General features: G+C 45.9%; 1 protein-coding gene across 4 annotated transcripts in view; it reads left to right on the plus strand.

The window, feature by feature from the left end:
* The first annotated feature begins 267 nt into the window (after positions 1-267).
* Positions 268-18,491, plus strand: part of ACO1 (aconitase 1) — a 65,204-nt gene continuing 46,980 nt past the window's right edge. Inside the window, exons 1-3 of one of the 4 annotated variants that reach the window (XM_087444709.1) lie at positions 268-378; positions 4,679-4,786; positions 13,648-13,756. Coding sequence is in view for 2 of the 4 variants with exons in the window: in XM_087444707.1 (XP_087300833.1) it covers positions 4,647-4,786 (140 nt within the window). In the remaining 2 variants the exon portion in view is untranslated. Of the gene's footprint in view, positions 379-1,499; positions 4,787-13,647; positions 13,757-18,491 lie in introns of those variants that run through there. The other 3 variants (XM_087444708.1, XM_087444707.1, XM_014786003.2) reach the window with 3 other exon arrangements.

The following is an 18,491-nucleotide window of genomic DNA, read 5'->3' on the forward strand; positions in this document are numbered from 1 at the left end:
TGTCTTCCCACCCCTTCGGCTCACTCTCTAGCGCGAGCTGGGCAGTCCCACTCCATGCCCTGGTCCCCGGCCCTGGGCGCGCAGAAGTGGACCCGGGAGGCGCTCGGCCGCTTCCTGCCGCTGACCGATTAGCGACCGTCCCCTCCCGGCCAGGGCGAAGTCCTTCCAGCCTGGTGGGGGCGGGGGAGCCGGCGCAGACTCCGCCCGCCCTCGGCCGGTCCCAGCCCGGCGCGCCCCGCCCCGCCCATCGGCCGGTGGCCCCGGGGCGACAGGGGGCGGAGCGCGGAGGCGGCGGCGGCGGCTGGAACCGCGCGGCGCACGGGAGCGCGCCCCGCAGCCCGTCCCGGCCCGCAGTCGGACCCCGCCGTGCCGCCCGCGGTGAGTCCCGGCCCGGCCCCGCCACGGCCCGGCGGAGCGCCGGCGCCCTGTGCCCGGGCGGGGCGGCCTCCTCCGCGGCGCCGGGCCCCTTCCGCGCGCGGGGCCGAGCGCGCTGCGGCCGGCGCGGGGAGTCCGGGAAGGCCGGAGGAGCAGCGGGACCTTCCTGTGCGCTGACCGCTCCGCCCCGTCCCCGGCCTGAGCCGCGCCGGGCACCGGGGGCGGGGCTGGAAGTGGCTCTGCTCGTTCCGCTTTGCCTCGGCTGTGCGGGCCGTCCGGAGAGCCCTCACCCGGAGGCTGTGCGGGCCGCACCGGGGAGCCCTCACCCCAGGAGGGTGTGCGGGCCGTCCGGAGAGTCCTCACTCGGAGGGTGTGCGGGCCGTCCGGAGAGTCCTCACTCGGAGGGTGTGCGGGCCGTCCGGAGAGTCCTCACTCGGAGGGTGTGCGGGCCGTCCGGAGAGTCCTCACTCGGAGGGTGTGCGGGCCGCACCGGGGAGCCCTCACCCCAGGAGGGTGTGCGGGCCATGCGGGGGAGTGCTCACTCCAGAAGGGTGTGCAGGCCACGCCAGCAAGTCCTCACCCGAGGAGGGTGTGCTGGGCACGCCGGAGAGCCCTCACCCCAGGAGAGTGTGCGGGCCACGCTGGGAAGTCCTCACCCCAGGAAAGTGTGCGGGCCACACCAGGGAGTCCTCACCAAGCCCGGGCGGGCCACATAGGGAAATCCTCACTGAGGAGCCCGCAGATTGGAGAATCCACACCAAGTGATAAAGGGAAAATGGGGTGAGGGGAAGAGACCCCTGGGTGGAAAGGTTGGGCACAGAGCCCACCCTAATTGATTCAGAGATCCGGGAGGGAGCATGGGGTGCCTTTCCTAACTCAGCCAGCACATCAGAATGACACATCTTCCTTCTTGTAACATACATAAGCCTCCTTCCCTGGGTGTGTGTTGCCGGGGGAGGGGGGCATGTGGGGGTGGAGAGTTGGGGGGGAGCAGCCTCTAGGACAATTCTCAAACTTTTGGGGGGCTCAGAAACCCCTTTGCACTCTTAAAAATTAGTATAGTAAGGAACTTTTGTTTATGTGGGTTACATCTTTCCATATTTATGTTATATAAGTAAAAGTGAGAAATTTTTACTATATTTCATAATTCTTTTAAAAATAGTGGACCTAACATAACATATGTTTATGAAAATAATCATATTTTCCAAAACAGGATGTTACTGAGAAAAGTGGCATTGTTTTATATTTTTGCAAATCCCTTTAATGTCAGGTTTAATGGAAAGCAACTGGATTCTTATATCTGCTTCTGCTTTCAGTCTGTTGCAATATTGCATGTCATGTAGCCTCTGGAAAATTCCACTGTATACTCCTGAAAACGTGAGGGTGAAAAAGGCAGATAGCATCTTGGTTTGATTATGAAGGTGGTTTTGACCCTGTGGATCTCTGGAGTCCCCTGCCCCACACTTTGAGAACCACTGGTGTGGGAAATGCTTTGGAGGCTTAAATCAGTGGGCCTGCTTCTTGTTTGTGATCCTTTCTCTGAATGGAAACACACACCACCCTGTGGCATGGACAGTGTTAACCTCTGGTATTTGGGACCAAGCCTGACCTCATTTGCAAACCAGGTACTGGATCCCCACATAAGTGAACATGAGCCCTGCTGGCCTCCTGAAAGCTCGGCAAGGCTTGGTTGTTTCTGTGCCTGCAGAGCTGACCTGTCTGTGCGTGCAGATTGTAGCAGTGATGTGGCATACGGGACCTGAGGGTTCACAGAAGAACCCACGGGGAGCCTGTGCCAAGTGTGTAGAGGTTTGGGTGAGAGTTACTAAGTAGTCAAGAAGTTATCTCCCAAAGAACAGAGAGGCGTGCTTTTGCCCTGCTTTCCTCGTGTTCATTTCTGTTTGTAGTCTTGCAGCTTTGAGCTTATTGGAATATGATTCCCCAATCTTGGTGCTCTTTCACTTTCCACTTTCAGAGGTTTGTCACTGTGAGTGGCCCTTCCTCAGCCCCTGCCAGAAAGCAATGTCCTGCCTCTTGGCATGTGGTAGGTGGGATCCCTCACTGGATTGTTTCCTTGGCTTCATGCTCTGTCAGCACAGGTTCCAGATAGAAATTACATGCATATATACCCCAAAGGAAAATAATACTCTGGCTCTGTCTTCCCTTTTGTTCCTCCATCCACAGAGCCTCAGGTACTCTGATGAAGCAGCTCGGATGCTGCGCGATACTTTAGAAATGGTGCAAGCACACGAGCGTGTCGCATCTGTTGTTGCACTGTCCACAGATGGGAGAAGGGGAGGGATCCACCCTCTGAGCACTTGCCGTGTTCTTTGTGTAGAACTCCACTTTGGTGGTGAGGCCTTGTTCCTTCGTCCCTGCGGTCGGTATTACTGACCACGTGCTTACCGAGTGCCCAGGTCTGTACTGGACATTGGGGAAGGTAGTGAGCACAGATTGGTGAGATACAGTCCCTGTCTTTCTGGAGCTTAGAGTCCGGGAGCTTAAGTAACTGCTGGTTGATTGAGACAGTGCACTGTCGGCATGTTCCTGTGCAACATGGCCCTACGTGAAGAACAATACCCCAGGCAAACGTGGGCTTCAGAGCTCCCTGAGCACCACTCAGGGAGCCAGAGTGCCAAAGTGTGAAGGTAGTGATGAAACCAACCTTTATTACCACGTGCCTGGCAGAGAACTTCATTTGCCGTCCTCTCTCCACTCTTCCCTTTATGGAGGAAGTGCCTCCCCGTTACAGCCAGACTCTGTACAGAGAAATATGCTCCAGCCTCGTCCCAGCCGCTGGCCCAGTCTTGGGCAAGACACTTTCTGCCTCTGGGCCTTGGTGTCTTGTCTTTAAAGTGAGGGATTGGGCCATTGATGTCCCAATGGGGACACTGCAGGCGTCCCAAGGAGCCAGTGGTTTGCTGGAGCTGGTTTGCATTAGCGTTTGTGCACATCTCTTCCCAATTCCTTGTTCACTGGCATTGCTTCTTTTAACTTGAAATATGCCATTATGGGACTATTTATACCATGGAAATAGGCAAATGCTACAAATCAGGGCCTTTTTTTCCCCCCCTGAAGAGCAAGTTGTTAAACATTTACCAGCAAACCGTTGCTATTGTCAGAGCCAGGGTGCTTTTTGTTTGTGTTTTAATCGAAAGCAAACTCTTTAGCCTGGACAAAAACACTGGATATGGGAGGTATGATTCAAGTCCTCCAAAACTGTTGATAGGGAAAAAACTGTCTTCACCACATCCCGGAACATGGGTCAGCACACTTTTCTGTCAAGGGACAGAAGTAAGTATGTTAGGCTTTGTGGGCTGTGCCATCTCTGTTACAACACTCAGCTTTGCTCTTGCAGTGTGAAAGCAGCCACAGGCAATATGCAAACGAATGGGCACAGCTGGGTCCCCATAAAACTTTATTTACACAGCAGGTGCTAGGCCGGAGGTTGTAGACCCCTGTCCTAGAATGTCAGAACAGGAGCCAGGCTTCAAGGAGGTAGTCTCATGGAAAAGGAAGTTCTTCAGGACTTTATGCCTGAATATCAAGGACTTGATACTCCAAGATAGCTGGAAGTAGCAACTGCAAAAGATTTGGAATCAAATGAAGAAGAATCCACAGTCAGTTGTTTAATGGAAGGCCAAGTATGTCGAAGTTTTGAGGACACAGCCGTGTGGGAAGTGGGGGTCTTTATGCTCAGCTGCCTCTCTGGAGCCATCTCAGGCATTATGCTGGGATGGATGGACCTGCATCTAACCAAGTGTGTGAATTTGGAGTGTTCTGCAAAAATCAGTAGTCTCTCTAATAGCTATTCTGATTCCAGGGGCGGGGACAAAGGAAATGCTAAAAAAAAGGAAGGAGAATCCTCATCATATCTGTAAATATTATAAACTGTATATGTACATTGGGGGTATGTACACATATGTGTACAGGTGTCTCCTGCTATCCGAAAGTTCACTTTATGCCACTTTGCTTTTACTAAAGACCTACGTCAGTACGTACCTGTTTTCGCTAACTGAAGGAAATCCAAAGAGGATTTTCGCTTTTATGAAAAAAGGCAAAAAGCAAAGGTAGCATTCAGCATTTGTTTTGCAGTGAGCCGTTATAGAGGCTGAGCAGTCAAGCATACAAGCAGTCAAGTATTTCAAGCTTCCACATCAGCCGATGAGGAAATCGACCTTTGACATGGATGCCAGCTGATATAGAACAGGGTGTAGACGTTAGTGACCTGCCTGCCCTGATGGATTGAGGTGACCATGAGATGTTAATAGATGACCCTCTTCCTCTCTCTCCTCCACCCCAGTCTCCTGTACCTCCCATCACTCCAGCCTCTGACGACTCAGCCTAACACACCATCATCACCACCACCACCTGTGAACCTTCCAGTGTGCTCGCTGTCTTCCCCATTCCGGTAAGTGACACTACACTGTACATATGTTATTTCTACTTTATGTAGGCTGTGTATTTGTCATATCATGCCTGCTTCACGATATGTTATTGTTATTTTAGGTTTTACATGTTATTTGGTATGATTTGGTAGGTTATTTTTTGAGTCTGGGAACACTCAAAAAATTTTCCCATATAATTTCATGGTAATTGCTTCTTCACTTTACACCATTTCTGCTTACGAAAGGTTCCATGGGAACGCTCTACTTTCGGATAGCGAGAAGCCAGTGTATGCATGTTTGTGTATCTATATATGTACCTAAGTTGTGTGGGGGTGGGATTACCTATTCCACATATTTAAAATAATCCTTGTAAATGTTTGGAAGACAGACATACCAAACTATTGACAGTAGCCAGTTCTGGGCAGTGGAATGGGGTGGAAAGAAGGCAGGGAAGTTTCACTTGTTACTTTTTGTAATTCCATAGTCTGCCTGCCCTGCAACATTCGTGTATTACTTTTACAACCTAAAAACAAAGAAAACAACTAAAATCCCAACAATCTGTACTTTCTAAAGAAAGATAGGACTGTTTCTCTGGTAAGAATGTTAACACCACCCCTCTCCCCCAATAAGACAAATTACTTTAATTGTCACATCACAGTTCTGAACTAGTATATATGAACTCTAAATCATATTGAGAGAGAGCCTTCTCAGATCATAATGTTTCATTAAACACTACTGTGTGATTTAAACCCTTGTCCAAGATTAGAAGTACCAGATCAAAATGTTCCTTAATGGACTATTATGCAGCCCTTAAACTGGTTTAAAATGCTGTTTCATGAAATGTCATGAAGTACAGTTTTTAAATTTAAAAGTATGTTACCCGAGAATATTTTCCTGTGGTCCTGTTTCTCTGAGGAGAGGAAGCATGTGCCTGTCTGCATGGTATGCACAGGCATGGACAGAGGCAAGGATATGCCAAATGCTGAGGGCTTTTCTCTTGGTGTGTGGAGGGGAAGCCCCAGTTGATTTTTAAATTTCTTCACTTTGCTTAGTAATATTTTCTAGCCAGTATTTAACAAGTATTACATTTGATATGACAAGTATGAAATGTGACACGACCAAAAACAACCCCCGCAGTCAGTAGTGTGTTGGGACAACACAGCCGCCTTCTTTTTTCTGAGGCTGATGTACCACCCACTTGCCTAGTAGCAGACCTCTGCTCTCCCTTCCTCCCCGTGGGAATTGGAGAAACAAGTGTGGAGCGGGAGGCAGGGGAACTGAAAACAGGTCTGGTGACAGACCTTTGTCTCAGTGTGCGTGTCTACTTCCCCTGTGGAGTGGGCCCCAACCTCGGCCTGCCCTCTCCCTGCATCTGACCCAGGGATTAGAAAGTTCTTCGCAGGGTTAGCACCATCAGCTGAGAAGCCATCAGCTGACCATCTCGCCAGATGGACTGGCCTTCATTTCTTTGTCAGCTATTTTTAATGGAAAGGTTCAGACAGACAAAGAAATGGAGAGCATGAGCCCCCAGCTTCAGCAATTATGAATGTTAACATTGGGTCAGTCTGGTTTCAGCTGTACCTTTCCTCAAACTCACTCCTTTTTCCCACTTCCGTGAGTTTGCATCTTCATTTTCAACTGTATAAATTAACAAAAAGTTATTCTGTTGTGTCTGTTTAGTAGCACATACTGTCTGTTGCAGCAAATGTGTTGAAACTGGTCTACCCCAGTGTCCGCCAGCTGGACCGCCGGGTGGTCCGTGAACACATGCTCTGTCGTCTGCGTCTCTGCGCCTGTGTCTGCTTTTCTCCCTGCCTTCGGCATGAATCGGTCTTCCCCCGCTCCTTCTCCCAGTTCTCCTCCTCTGGAAAGCCTTTCTCCATCCCCTAGTTACAGCTGTCTCCTTCCTGTGACCTTCTTATGACCTTTATCATCTTATAGTAATTTGTGTGCTCATCTTAGTCTCCTGGATAGATTGTATCTGGTATCAAAGGTGGAGTGTTTTCCTAATCTCCCTCTCTCATGTGGTACTTAGCAATGCATACTGCAAAGAAGACGCTCAAGAAAGAGATGCTAAAGTCATCTGAATTAAGTTCGCGGGAGGAAAATTTTTATTATAAAAGAAATGCATCACATTAAAAGAAAAATTTTCAGATATTGCCTGGGACCAGGAACATTTTATCTCACCTGCAAGATTTGAAAAGATTTGAGAGGACAAAAATCTTTGATTTGAGCCAACAAAAAGCAACTTTTTTTTCGAGAACATTTTTCTTTATGGTCTGTTGTCATTTTTTCGTGTGTGTCTGGAGGCTTTAGGTCTTCTCTGATTTTAGAATGGTTTTATCCCTCAGTAGATAAGAGTGACTGACTGCATTTTAGACTATCCACTGTGTTTTAAAATGTAGATTTAAATCTTTAGTAAAAGAAATAGGCTACGTTTAGGTCCCGATGGCCGTGAAGTATGTTGATATCAGTGTCATGAATAATGGTAGCTCACAGGTGCAGAGTTCCCAGTGTGCACTGTGCTTGCATCTATTATTATTATTAATTATTGCAGCAGCCCTCGTGAGCTGGGCAGAGCAGGGCAGTGCAGGTACCACTACCTTAAGTCTGCAAAGAAGTGACCTGTGATATAGGGAGACAGAACGAACCTCGTCCACTGCAGTAAATGGCAGAGTCTGTGAGTGTGGCTTGGAAACCAAAGGGCTTTGGGATTAGATGCTGTGAACATGCAAAGGCAGGAATCTTTCTCTCTAAGCGTTATGTCTCTTCGGGAGACGGGCCAGGTTCTTGAGGCTAGTATGTATCCCTTAATACATGAGACTATAAATGACATCACACTCTCTGAACCAGTCTGTTCTCAGATTCCTCCTGTTCTGCTCTAGTCTTTGTTGTGAAAGTTAATCCTCCTTCTGATGAATTGGCAAGGCTCTCTGTGCATGAGCGCTGGTGTGGCTCCCTCTCATTCTGTTTCCTTGACCTAAGGAGAGCCCTGGGCGAGCCGGTCTTTGGACAGCATGACTTGCCTGGGCTGTTGCTCAAACGGACGTGTATGGAGCACTTAATTATTCCTTATCCTCATCATCCTTTTATGACCGTTATTGTAAAATTACAGGCAAAGTACATGTTGTGGCAGAGCTCGTGAAGAACTTGCGTCGGAGAAAGTGTCCCGCTTCGTGATCACCAGGTTTGAACTTTCGGTTGAGAAGAGGAGAGGTGAATAAATCATTGTGGGCTGCTGTTGTATGCGAGAGCTGTGCCAGGGCAGACATGCCAGAAGCACAGTTCTGTAATCCTGGAGGGATCAAGACCAGCCGCAGGGTTGGTTTTAAGGATGTTAGGTTTCATAAAACCCTTGTTTGCTCAGATAAGGAATCGGTTGCCTTTTAAGTGCTGGTGACACCTGGGGTCATCATTTGGTGATACCAGATGCTGGTGTGGGTTGGTCATTTACATCAACCCATCCTTTAAAAGTTATCTATTATACAAATTTTGCCAAAATCAGGATATTTTAGGGGAAATAGAGGTTGACTATCTGGTCTTCATCTATGTACTTTAGAGTTTGAAGATTGTTTTAAAGTGAGGTTTAATCCATTTGGTTAATTTGGGTCTTTGTAGAGGAGCGACTATAAAATGCTGCCATGCGTGCTGCCTGTTGGGAGGCAGCAGGGCAGGAGAGTGGGCCCTGGCACCAGGGGCCTGGGCTGGACTCCAGCTTGGCCACTTACCAGCCCTGAGACCTTGGCGAGTGACTTACCCTCTCTGATCCTGTCTTCCCTCCTGTAAAATAGGATGGTGATGCCCTTCTCGGAGTTGCTGAGGGACCGTATCAGACAACGTGGGTGAGGTGCCTGGCACCCCACAGGCACTCAGCACGTGTCACCGGGCTGCAGTGCCCATGGAATGATGTAGCTCTCAGGGCATAACGCCTGCACACTGTTGCCCTTCTTCTGAACGTCTGTCTCAGCCCAGGCCTCCTGAGCTCCAGGCCCACATACGCTGCTGCCTGCTGGGCGTCTTCCTCCCAGAGTCACCGTATCTAAAGCCAACATCCGCTTCCCGTCTTGGTATTAGCTCTGCCAGTTTGCCAGATGAGGAACGTAGGCGCTATCCTAGACCTCTCTCTCTTCCTCACTCAGCCTCAGTCCATTCTGCTCTCTTAACTCTCCCTGGGATTTACTGCCTCTGCCCTCTTTGTCTGACTTGGTGGTGTAATAGCACCATAACCTGCCTCCCTGACACCAGTCTAGCATCCTTCCCTGGAGTCAGCCCCCACCATGACCAGAGTGATCTCTGAAATCAAATGAGGTCTTTCTTGAAGATTCTAGCTTAGAATCCTGTCAAGGTGCCTCCTTGTCTTCAGGATAAATCGGAACCTTTCTGTGAGGCCCCTCATGATGTGGACCCTGCCCCCACCCCTTTCCTCTCCTCTTAGCCCTGCCCCACGTGCACCCCGTCGGTCATCCGCATGGAGCTGCTTTATGACTCCCATGGGGTCACGCTTCCATGCCTTTCATGCGCTGTTTTCTCTGCACAGAATGTTCTTCCCCTGACTCGCTGCCTCTCTGGGGTTCTGGAAGGCTCATGCATGGTGTTGCCTGTCCCTGGAGGCCTTCCTGACCCCTCCCGGGCTGGGTTAGGTGCTCTGCCTAGATGCGTCTTTATCACCATGCATCCACCGCTGCTGGAGGTGGATTGTCATTACCTCCTGGCCAGCCTGAGTGTGACTGAAGAGCGAGGGGGACTTTGTCCCTTTATCCCAGAGGTCCATAAATGTCAAATGTGTGAATGACTCTACGTCAGTCCCTTCTCTTAGACCAGGAGAGAGGCCCAGAACCAGACGTGTCTAGGTCTACAGCTGCTCTATTACCTGTCACGTCTTTGACCCAATGAAATGGCTGTTGCATGTAGATGCCGAGCCACTGTGAGGGCCACTGAGGTGGAAGCAACGTAGTTGCTTAAGAGTTAGGCTTTGTCGTCTGACGGACTTGAGCCTGAGTTCCAGTTCACCCTCTCAACACGCCTGCAGTCTGGCTTCAGATTTCCAGCTCCTAACCACATCGCTATACTGCTACAGGGAAGGAATGTGCTGGTCGGAAAACAGGAGCATCAGGTCCTCCTGGCAGTTGCCTTTCTTCTGGAAAATCCATAAATATATGGGTTTATACTTCGAGCTTTTGGGAACTTCACTAGCACGAGTCATCACTCTTGGATCCAAGCAGTTCTGAGGTGGGTGGAAGTAGATGACCTCAGAAACTTGGGGAATTCGTAGAGACAAATGCTGCCCTGGCAGCCTGACACCAGCCTCTTGTGATGGCAGTCTTTCTGTTTAATTCCCAAAACTTGAGTTAGAAAAGCTCATTACCAAGGATCTATGAAGCGAGTTCAGGAGCTTGAGGAAGCCACGCAGCTTTCTTAAAGAATGGACGTCAGCTAGGCCTGCTCTGTAAAGCTTTAAGAGCTACAGTTGCCACCCCCCCACCCCCGCACTCTCAAGACCTGGATGCAGTTAGATTGGTTGGGGTCTCTGCAGCTGCCATTTTTGAAGCCCCACTGGAGACGGTGGCTGCTGCAGGGTAGGGGACCCACATTCCGAGAAGAGACTGAGGACTGACCTCAATGAGGAGAGGGTTAGGTCGGGAGCAGAGGGCTGGGCCATGAAGCCTGGTTGTGAGGGGCCCTGCCCTGCATCTTTACATTCTGGCCCCGAGATGGCTTTCTTTTCTCAGTGCGTCTCCGGAATTATAATTCTGAGGGTCATCAAGATTTTTGGTGAAACTCTGCGTCTATTAGCCCACAGTGAGACCAAAAAATAAAAATGATTATTTCTGTTCCTGTGAGTTTGTGCTACTGCAATTAATTTAAAATGAGTTAAAGGATGTATCGGGTAAGCCTTTCTCCTTTGGGAACTGCATGTGACATCGTGCTGTCCTGGACAGAGAGCCTAGAACTGGAGCCTTAAAGAGGCAGGGGCTTTACTTCCTGTCCAGGAAGTACAGAGCAGGGGCTGTCAATCAGACGGTGCAGTGGCCAGGGCCCCATCCCCCGAACCCTGACCGTCACCTTTGGCAGTGGCTGTGCACATCTGCTGAGTGAGTCATGGCCATTTTTGTGATACATTCTGAAAATGTCCAGTGTTACTTAATAATGAAGTTCGGGGAAGCAGAAGGGTTAGATTTCAGGAAGTAGCCTCCCTTATTTTTAATTTAATTTTATTTTTTTATTGATGTCATAGTAGTTTACAACATTGTGAAATTTTAGTTGTACATTATTGTTTGTCAGTCACCATATAAATGCTTCCCTTCACCCCTTGTGCCCACCCCGCAGCCCCTTCCCCCTGGTAACCACCAAACTGTTCTCTTTGTCCGTGTTAAAGTTAGTTCCACACACTCAAGTTAGTTCTTCCACATATGAGTGAAGTCATGCGGTGTTTGTCTTTGTCTGGCTTATTTCGCTTAACATAATACCCTCCAAGTCCATCCATGTTGTTGCAAATGAGATTATTTTATCGTTTTTTATGGCTGAGTAGTATTCCATTGTGTATATATACCACATCTTCTTTATCCAATCATCTGTCGATGGACACTTGGGTTTCTTCCACATCTTGGCTGTAGTGAATAATGCTGCAATGAACATAGGGGTGCATAGGCCTCTTTAGATTGTTGATTTCAGGTTCATTGCATAGATACCCAGTAGTGGGCTAGCTGGATCATAAGGTATTTCTATTTTTAATTTTTTGAGGAATCTCCATACTGTTTTCCATAGAGGCTGCACCAGTTTGCATTCCCATAAGCAGTGAATTAGGGCTCCCTTTTCTCCACAACCTCTTCAACATTTGTTATTTTTTGTCTTGGTGATCATAGCCATTCTAAGGTGATATCTTAGTGTAGTTTTGATTTGCATTTCCCTGATGATTAGTGATTTTGAACATCTTTTCATGTGCTTATTGGCCACCTATGTATAGAAAGTAGCCACTTTTTAAAAGCAATCTAATATTTCCACATTACGAGTTAATTTCTTATCAAACTCCAACAAATTCCGATGTTGGAAATCCACAACTTAAACCCAGTGTGAAGCTAAGAGAGTCCTTTGTAGTTTGTGTTTAGTCAAAATCCCTAGAGTGGCCTCTCTGCTACCTCCCCACCTCATCTCCTCTTTTTCTGTACTAACTCTGCTCTGCCTCCTTGCCTTCCTCAGACCCACCTCAGGGCCTTTGCACATGACTTTATCCCTCCTCCAGATTGCAAGCAGCTTGTCCCCTCACTTCCTTCCAGGCTCTACTCAAGTGGCTCCATATCAGTGAGGCCTTCTTTGACCTTCCAACACCCTTCATGGTCCCGACACTCCCTACTGCCCCCACCCTGCTTTATCCACAGAGCTGGTCACCATCTGACATTCTGTTTGTATAGTTATTTGTTGTTTAGTCTGTCTCTCTCAACTATCTCCCTCTGTACTCATGGAAATGCCATGAGGACAGGGACTTTGTCAGTTTTGTTCCCGGTGTACCCCCAGTGCCTAAAACAGTTCCTGGCACATGTTAGATGGTTAACATAAATGTGTGTTGAATAAATGAACGAATGTATCATAGGATTTTTTCACTCAGAAAGGACGTTTTAGATCATCGACTAACCTTGTGTTACAGATTGGGAAACACGCACAAGAAGGTGTTATATGGCTTGTTCAAAATTAATTATTTAAAACCTGTTACAGTTCTTTTAAAAAACCTAGGGATATATGTGGAGAATTCTGGTCAGTTGTCCAAGATGAGACAGAAGAATAAGTGAAAACAGACTGATAACTTGAAAATTCAGCAAAAAGAGACAAGTTATTATGTGACAGCAAAGCTTTCTAATACAGAAGGCAGAGTCTTGTTCATTTTATAGCATAAAGTGCACCTCGCATATAATTAGTGCTCAAGAAAAATGTGTTGATGGATTTGGTTAAATTGTTAGAAAGCCTCTCCTTTGTCCAAGACCCTCCTTCTGCGTTACTCTTTCTCTTTTTTTTTTCTTTCTCTCCCAAAATAAACAGTTGCTTTTATGGCTTCTCCTAGAAAATTCTTTTGGTTACAAGTATCACATTTAAGAGATTTTTGTGTTGTTTTTGTTTTTGTTTCTAATTACTTTTACGAACAGCTTAGAGGATCAAAGAGGTGATGTGGTCTCCGGGAAAATTCAGAAATATTTAGTTATTCCAGTTTCCCAGATGGGTCTGCATCAAATAAAGCAAAGAACTAATATTTCTGGCTCCCTGCTTTGTGCAAGAACCAAGTGGACAAGCCCTGGTGGTTTCCTGGCCTGGATGGTTCTGACCTCAGTCTTGTTTATGCTTACATAGACATCCTCGGAATCTCACTTTTGACAAAAAGTTGTTTATAAGTAGCTTGATGTTTAGATACACGACTGTGAGTTTGGGAGTGGGACCAATTAATTTCTCTTTAAACAGAAAAAAAATGAAGCGTATCTAATCTAACTGAGGTGAACTCCAGAGATGCACTGATATTGCTTTACCTTTGGAGCTGGAAGCCACGAAAATTCGGGATAGATGTATTTAGGAGAGTGAGAGAAGAGAGGAAGAGAGGTGGGTAAACCACAAGAAATACAGGAGATGGGCCGGCCCCGTGGCTTAGCGGTTAAGTGCGTGCGCTCCGCTGCTGGCGGCCCGGGTTCAGATCCCGGGCGCTCACCGACGCACCGCTTCTCCGGCCATGCTGAGGCTGTGTCCCACATACAACAACTAGATGGATGTGCAGCTATGACATACAACTATCTACTGGGGCTTTGGGGGGAAAAATAAATAAATAAAATCTAAAAAAAGAAATACAGGAGAAACTTCTCTCTGTTGTTGACATAGATTTAAAAAATCCACTCTTGCGTGTCTTTAGATACCCTAAATAAACACTTGGGAGGATGTGTTGTCTGTACTTTGGACCACAGAGCAGTGATTCTCAACTAGTCACCTGGAAGCTCCTTCAGACTCTACAGGCTCTCCTGGTAACTGATCCGCACGCTCCTCCCTGCCCCCCAACTCTGTCCTCCCCACCCCATCGCTGTCGGGAGTTCTGCTGCTCAGGGTTACTCCTCTCCTCTGCTCCTTCCTACTGGTGGGTGGAAATCCTGTGGTTGGTTATAGGGCCCATTCACATCTATGCCTCTTTCTCTATCGTAAGACAACCTAAAAGGGTTCAACTCTGAGAGCAGAAGCAGCTAAATCTTGGTTTATATACTCCAAAGGCTGGAAGGAGACCTGAAGAGGTGAATCTTATTTTATCTGATCATTGTCATTTAGCTAAAGTCAGTCGACTATTCCAAACAGCTCTACAAATCAGGCTGTGCCGAATACGCATCTCCGAGTGGCGTTCCCTCTCAGCTGAGAGTGTGGTCCGAGATGGTCTTCCAGCAGTAGTGATGGTTTCACAGTGTACTGCCCATATGCTGCGCTCAGTCACTTTCACAAAGCCCATTTGCAAGATTTCTTCCTGGGCTCAAAAGTTCACTCTGGGTTACAGCTAGCAAAGCTCACTGACCCCGGTGGGGATTTTGCCCCTGATTTAAGCTAATCAGTCACTTGTCTGCAATAAAACTGGGTTCACTATACAACCAAGTGTGAGTGCAGATTGTGTAGCAGATTTTAGGGCTCCCTTCATGCCAAAGGGAATTTTGTAGACTGCGAGTCTCGAGATCAGACAGAGGCCAAGGGCAGTCCTTGCCTCTCCAGGGTCACAGAGCTGAGTCTCAGCCACATTAATAGCACAATCAAGTCCCCTCAGAGAGGAGAACATTTGGTCACCAGAAGCCATCTTAGTGTCACTCAGTTTGGCCTTTCTGGCAGACAGGACAGTTTACAAAAGAAGAAATTCAGATGTCTAACAGACAGATGGAAAAGTATTTACCTTCACTAGCAATTAAAGAAATACCCAAGATTAGCTTTTTAATCTCTCAATTTAGCGAAAGGTGAAAACAAATTATGTTGCCAGTTTAGGCACTTCCATTCACCGCATCAGAGAAGGGTCATAAAATTGGTGCAGCCTCTCTCAGGCAGTCTGGTGACGGGTGACAAAATGGAGATGTGCAAATTCTTTCATGCAGCTGCCCTCCTTCTAGGAATTGAAAGCTTGGAATTTATTTTGAGGAAATAGATTAAGGACCTACTCAAAGAAGTGTGTACAAAAGGTTGCAGCATTGTTTGAATGTTAATACTTGGAAACAACCTAAGTATTTTAGTAGTAAGAGATTTAATTAAATTATTATATATATGAATGATAGATTTTTATGGTGTAGATAAAAGTGATATAAAATATCACATGATGGCCCTATAAAAATGTTTGTGGTCTATTGCTGATTGAAAAAAGCAATTTACAAAACAATGTGAGGTCTAATCCGTTTTTTTTTTTTTTTTTTTTTTTTGGTGAGGAAAATTAGCCCTGAGCTAACATCTGTTGCCAATCCTCCTCTTTTTACTGAGGAAGATTGGCCCTGGGCTAACATCTGTGCCCATCTTCCTCTACTGTATATGGGATGCTGCCACAGCACGGCTTGATAAGTGGTGCGTTGGTCTGCGCCTGGGATCTGAACCCATGAACCCTGGGCCGCCAAAGCGGAGTGCACCAACGTAACCACTACGCCACCAGTCCGACCCCTAATGCATTTTTTAAAGAAATTCAAATACATTTAGAAGTCATAGTAAATGGAACTCTAAACCGTGGTATTACAGATGACTTTTATTTTCTTCCTTTTGTTCACCTGCATTTTCTAATGCTTCTACAGTGAGCATCCACTTCTTGGTGTAATATTTCCACCACCTAAGAAGATATGGTTCAGCAACAAGTTTGGTAAACTGCTGGGACTGCAGAGGGAGGAAGGAAACGTGAGCAAAGACTCACATTAAGTGATATAAGTGAAGTAGAAAGCCGGGGGTTGGTGAGACGGAAGGGGTGCAGCTTGGACTGATGCGTTTGACCTGTGTGGAGTATGGAGCTGTCCATCTAAAGTCAACTATGAACCATGGTGGATTCTCTTCGGAACCATTTCACTGCATTGGTGGATAATGAAGGACATATTTTGGGAAGCAAAGTGGGTTTATCCAGAGGGTAATAGTTACAAATGTACTTTTAAATAAATCCTCATCACACATTATTAAAAAAAGGACTACATATTGTAGTTCCAGGAACGTCATGAACTGTTGTATCTTCCTTTCAAAAGACATTGCCGAAGATGTCAGGTTCTCATTTTATAGAGACTCTACTCCTTCCCATATGAAATATCCTTAAAGGCACTTATGCATGAGTTGAAAATCACTGCTCCAGCTTTTTAAAAAGTAGTAAATAAATGCATCCTTACAGAAAATAGAATATGGATTCTATTCAGAGGTATGTAACATAAAGAGTTAAAGCCCCCTCTTTATGCAATGTATTCTTCTACTTAGATTATTCTTAGATATTCAACAAGTAATCCTTGTTAACTTTATTCTATAGCTTTCTTTTTTGTATTCATTTACATATACAATGGTATGTGTGTGTGTGAATGAATATATACTAATAGTCTTCAAGTTTTTTACCTTAAATTAGATTCTAGTATATATATATTATTCTGCAACTTTTTCTATTTCACTTATATCACTGAATGTGAGTCTTTGCTCACATTTCTTATGTTGGATCTGAGTAAGGAATTGTATGTTTGATATTTATAGAGATAAAATTGGTTTACCTTACTCCTCTGTGTCTCCTGGAATAAACTAGTCACCCAGGGCAGATTATTAAAACTTAACCATAAGTTGTTTTCCCAAAGTTTAGCTGTTATTCACTTCTCTGAAATTCTGAAACACAGAGAAGTTTCAGTAAATGATTATAGAACTAACTCACAAAAACGCTAGAAGTGTTTTCATGTTCTTTGGATAAGTACCCAGGAGTGAAATCGCTGGATCATATGGTATTTTTATTTTTGATTTTTTGAGAAATCTCCATACTGTTTTCCAAAATAGCTGCGCCAGTTTGCTTTCCCACCAGCAGTGTACGAGGGTTCCCTTTTCTCCACATCTTCTCCATCACTTGTTATTTCTTGTCTTTAATAATAGCGATTCTGACAGGCATGAGGTGAGATCTCGTTGTAGTTTTGATTTGCATTTCCCTCATAATTAGTGTTGTTGAACATCTTTTCATGTGACTGTTGGTCATCTGTATATCTTCTCTGGAAAAATGTCTGTTCAGATCCTTTGCCCATTTTTTGATCAGGTTGTTCATTTTTGTTGTTGTTGAGTTGTATGAATTCTTTATATATTTTGGAAATTAACCCCTTATCTGATAAATGATTTGCAAATATTTTCTCCCAGTTTATGGGTTGTCTTTTCGTTTTGTTGATGATTTCCTTTGTGGTGCAGAAACTTTTTAGTTTGATGTAGTCTCACTTGTTTATTTTTTCTTTTGTTTCCCTTGCCTGAGGAGACATGGTATTCATAAAGATACTGCTAAGACCTATGTCAAAAAGCTTACTGCCTTTGTTTTCTTCTAAGAGTTTTATGGTTTCAGATCTTATATTCTTTAATCCATTTTGAGTTAATTTTATGAGATAACAGTCTACCTTTTTTTTGCACATGGATGTCCAGTTTTCTCAGCACCATTTATTGAAGAGACTTTCCTTTCTCTATTGTATGTTCTTGGCTCATTTGTCGAAGATTACTGTCCACAGATGTGTGGTTTGACGATGCAGTCTATACAGAAGCTGAAATATAATGATGTAACTCCTGAAATTTACACAATGTTATAAGCCAATGTGACCTCCATAAAATAATTGAGTCAAAAAAAAAAAAAAAAGCACTGGGATATGATATGCTTAAGTGCTACTTTTTTCAATTCTACTTTTGAAGGATTTTAAGCATTTTTCCCCCTACTGGAAATTTGCATTTCACTGGAGGGAAAATCAGCTATATTTTCTTCCTCGTTCCACCACTAACAAGTCCTGTGAGCCCAGGCAGTCAGTCACTTTCTCTTTAGGGCCTCTATTTCCTCACCAGGGGAATGCTACCTGATCTCTAAGGGTTTTACAGAAGGCTTAGCACTCTCTGATTCTGTCTCATTGCCTCCTTGTCGTGGAAGGTCAAGGTGTGCCGAGGGCGTGGTATGGATTAATGCCATGCCCTGAACGCACATGTGAAGGTGCTGCTGCAGGTCGCCTGCAGGTGTCCTAAATTGAGGCCAAAGGTCAGTTGGCAGCACGACTGTGGTTGGGAAGGAATGCAGCTCTGAGCTCCCCCACCTTTTTACTGGGAGCAGGTTCATTTGTTAAATCTGATCTGCCTGCCTGTGCCTAATATTTGGCATTTTTAGCGATTTGCTTTAAAAACCTAGTATTCAGCACTCCTTCTCCACCACTACTCTTTCATGCACAAAATGCACCTATGGGGATCGTGACATTATACAAGTCACCCAGCTGGTATTTCAGGATGGGTTAGCTTTGAAAGACACGGTTTCTCTTCCAAATAACTATCTTGACTTTCAGGATGTGAATTAGGTGGAGTGAAGGATTCCAGACACAGTGCAAGTGTCTCTGTTTGGATTCCTTTTGTATAAGAGCTGTTCACATGTCCTCCTTGATTCAGAGGGCACGGGGGAAGGGTCAGCAGTCCCCACATTCTGGATGCAAGTCTGCAGGAGGGGCAGGTTCTGAAGGAGCTCCACCCTTGCTGTTCAGAAGATATCATTTCCCCTTCTTTCCTTTCCTTTTTTTTAAATTT

Source organism: Ceratotherium simum, chromosome 20 (assembly GCF_057802395.1).
Source record: "Ceratotherium simum simum isolate JZ-2026a chromosome 20, ASM5780239v1, whole genome shotgun sequence".
Classification (NCBI taxonomy): Eukaryota; Metazoa; Chordata; class Mammalia; order Perissodactyla; family Rhinocerotidae; genus Ceratotherium; species Ceratotherium simum.